This window comes from Antrostomus carolinensis, unplaced genomic scaffold, assembly GCF_000700745.2.
Source record: "Antrostomus carolinensis isolate BGI_N321 unplaced genomic scaffold, ASM70074v2 scaffold6938, whole genome shotgun sequence".
Classification (NCBI taxonomy): Eukaryota; Metazoa; Chordata; class Aves; order Caprimulgiformes; family Caprimulgidae; genus Antrostomus; species Antrostomus carolinensis.
In genome coordinates this window covers 12,342-13,272 of record NW_010330833.1, presented here as the reverse complement: position 1 = coordinate 13,272, position 931 = coordinate 12,342, and the positions used below count along the sequence as shown (strand labels likewise).

The 931-nt window shown below is 48.2% G+C and overlaps 1 protein-coding gene across 1 annotated transcript in view; it reads left to right on the top strand.

Annotated features, from left to right (window-relative positions):
- LOC104528878 (sodium channel protein type 8 subunit alpha) overlaps positions 1-931 on the top strand; it is a 31,549-nt gene that overhangs the window by 19,752 nt on the left and 10,866 nt on the right. Inside the window, 2 exon segments of the mRNA XM_010173023.1 lie at positions 74-361; positions 749-930. Of these exon segments, the coding sequence (XP_010171325.1) occupies positions 74-361; positions 749-930 (470 nt within the window).

Genomic DNA, 931 nt, shown 5'->3' with positions numbered 1-931 from the left:
TTAAGGCAGAAAATGGACTATTAATCATGGTAAGATCTGATTTATTTTTCCCTTCTCTTGCCTCCCCCCTCAGGCTGCTGCTATGGTCACTTCGGCAGGGACGGTCTCTGAAGATGCTGTGGAAGATGATGGTGGAGGGAGGATGTCTCGGAGTTCTTCAGAGATTTCCAAACTCAGTTCCAAGAGCGCCAAGGAGCGTCGAAACAGGAGGAAAAAACGAAAGGACAAGGAACTGTCAGAAGGAGAGGAGAAGTGTGACAATGAGAAGGTGTTCAAGTCTGAATCTGAGGATGGCATGAGGAGGAAAGCATTCAGGCTACCGGATAACAGGCTAGGAAGGAAGTTTTCCATCATGAACCAGGTATTTTTAATTTCCTTTGCTAATGTTTATGCTTGCTTGTAGTCAGGATAATATGCTGATTAGCGTGTCAGAGGAATCTGCTCACTGTCTTAAACTTGCAGTGGATCAGGAGGATCCACTTACAGACCAGGTTTACAGCCCTTGCACACACTTACCCTGGCATAAATTTTTCCTGAGAGTAGTGAATCTAACCAGGTAACTTCTTCACCAGCATAGCTCAGCCAGCCAAGAGTGAACAGCTTCTTAAGTACAGCCCACGTCAAAGTGGTGATGGTTTGTGTAGACCTGGAGAGGGAGCGAAACCACTTTAGCAGCACTTGACGGCACTGCGGTGCTTTCTTTCCACGCTATTCACGCTGTTGTCATTCTTTCTTTTCTCCCTCCTAGTCTCTCCTCAGTATCCCAGGCTCCCCTTTTCTCTCCCGACACAATAGCAAGAGCAGCATCTTCAGCTACAAAGGGCGATTTCGTGACCCGGGTTCAGAGAACGAGTTTGCTGATGACGAGCACAGCACAGTGGAGGAAAGCGAAGGCAGGAGAGACTCCCTCTTCATCCCCATCCGTGGGCGC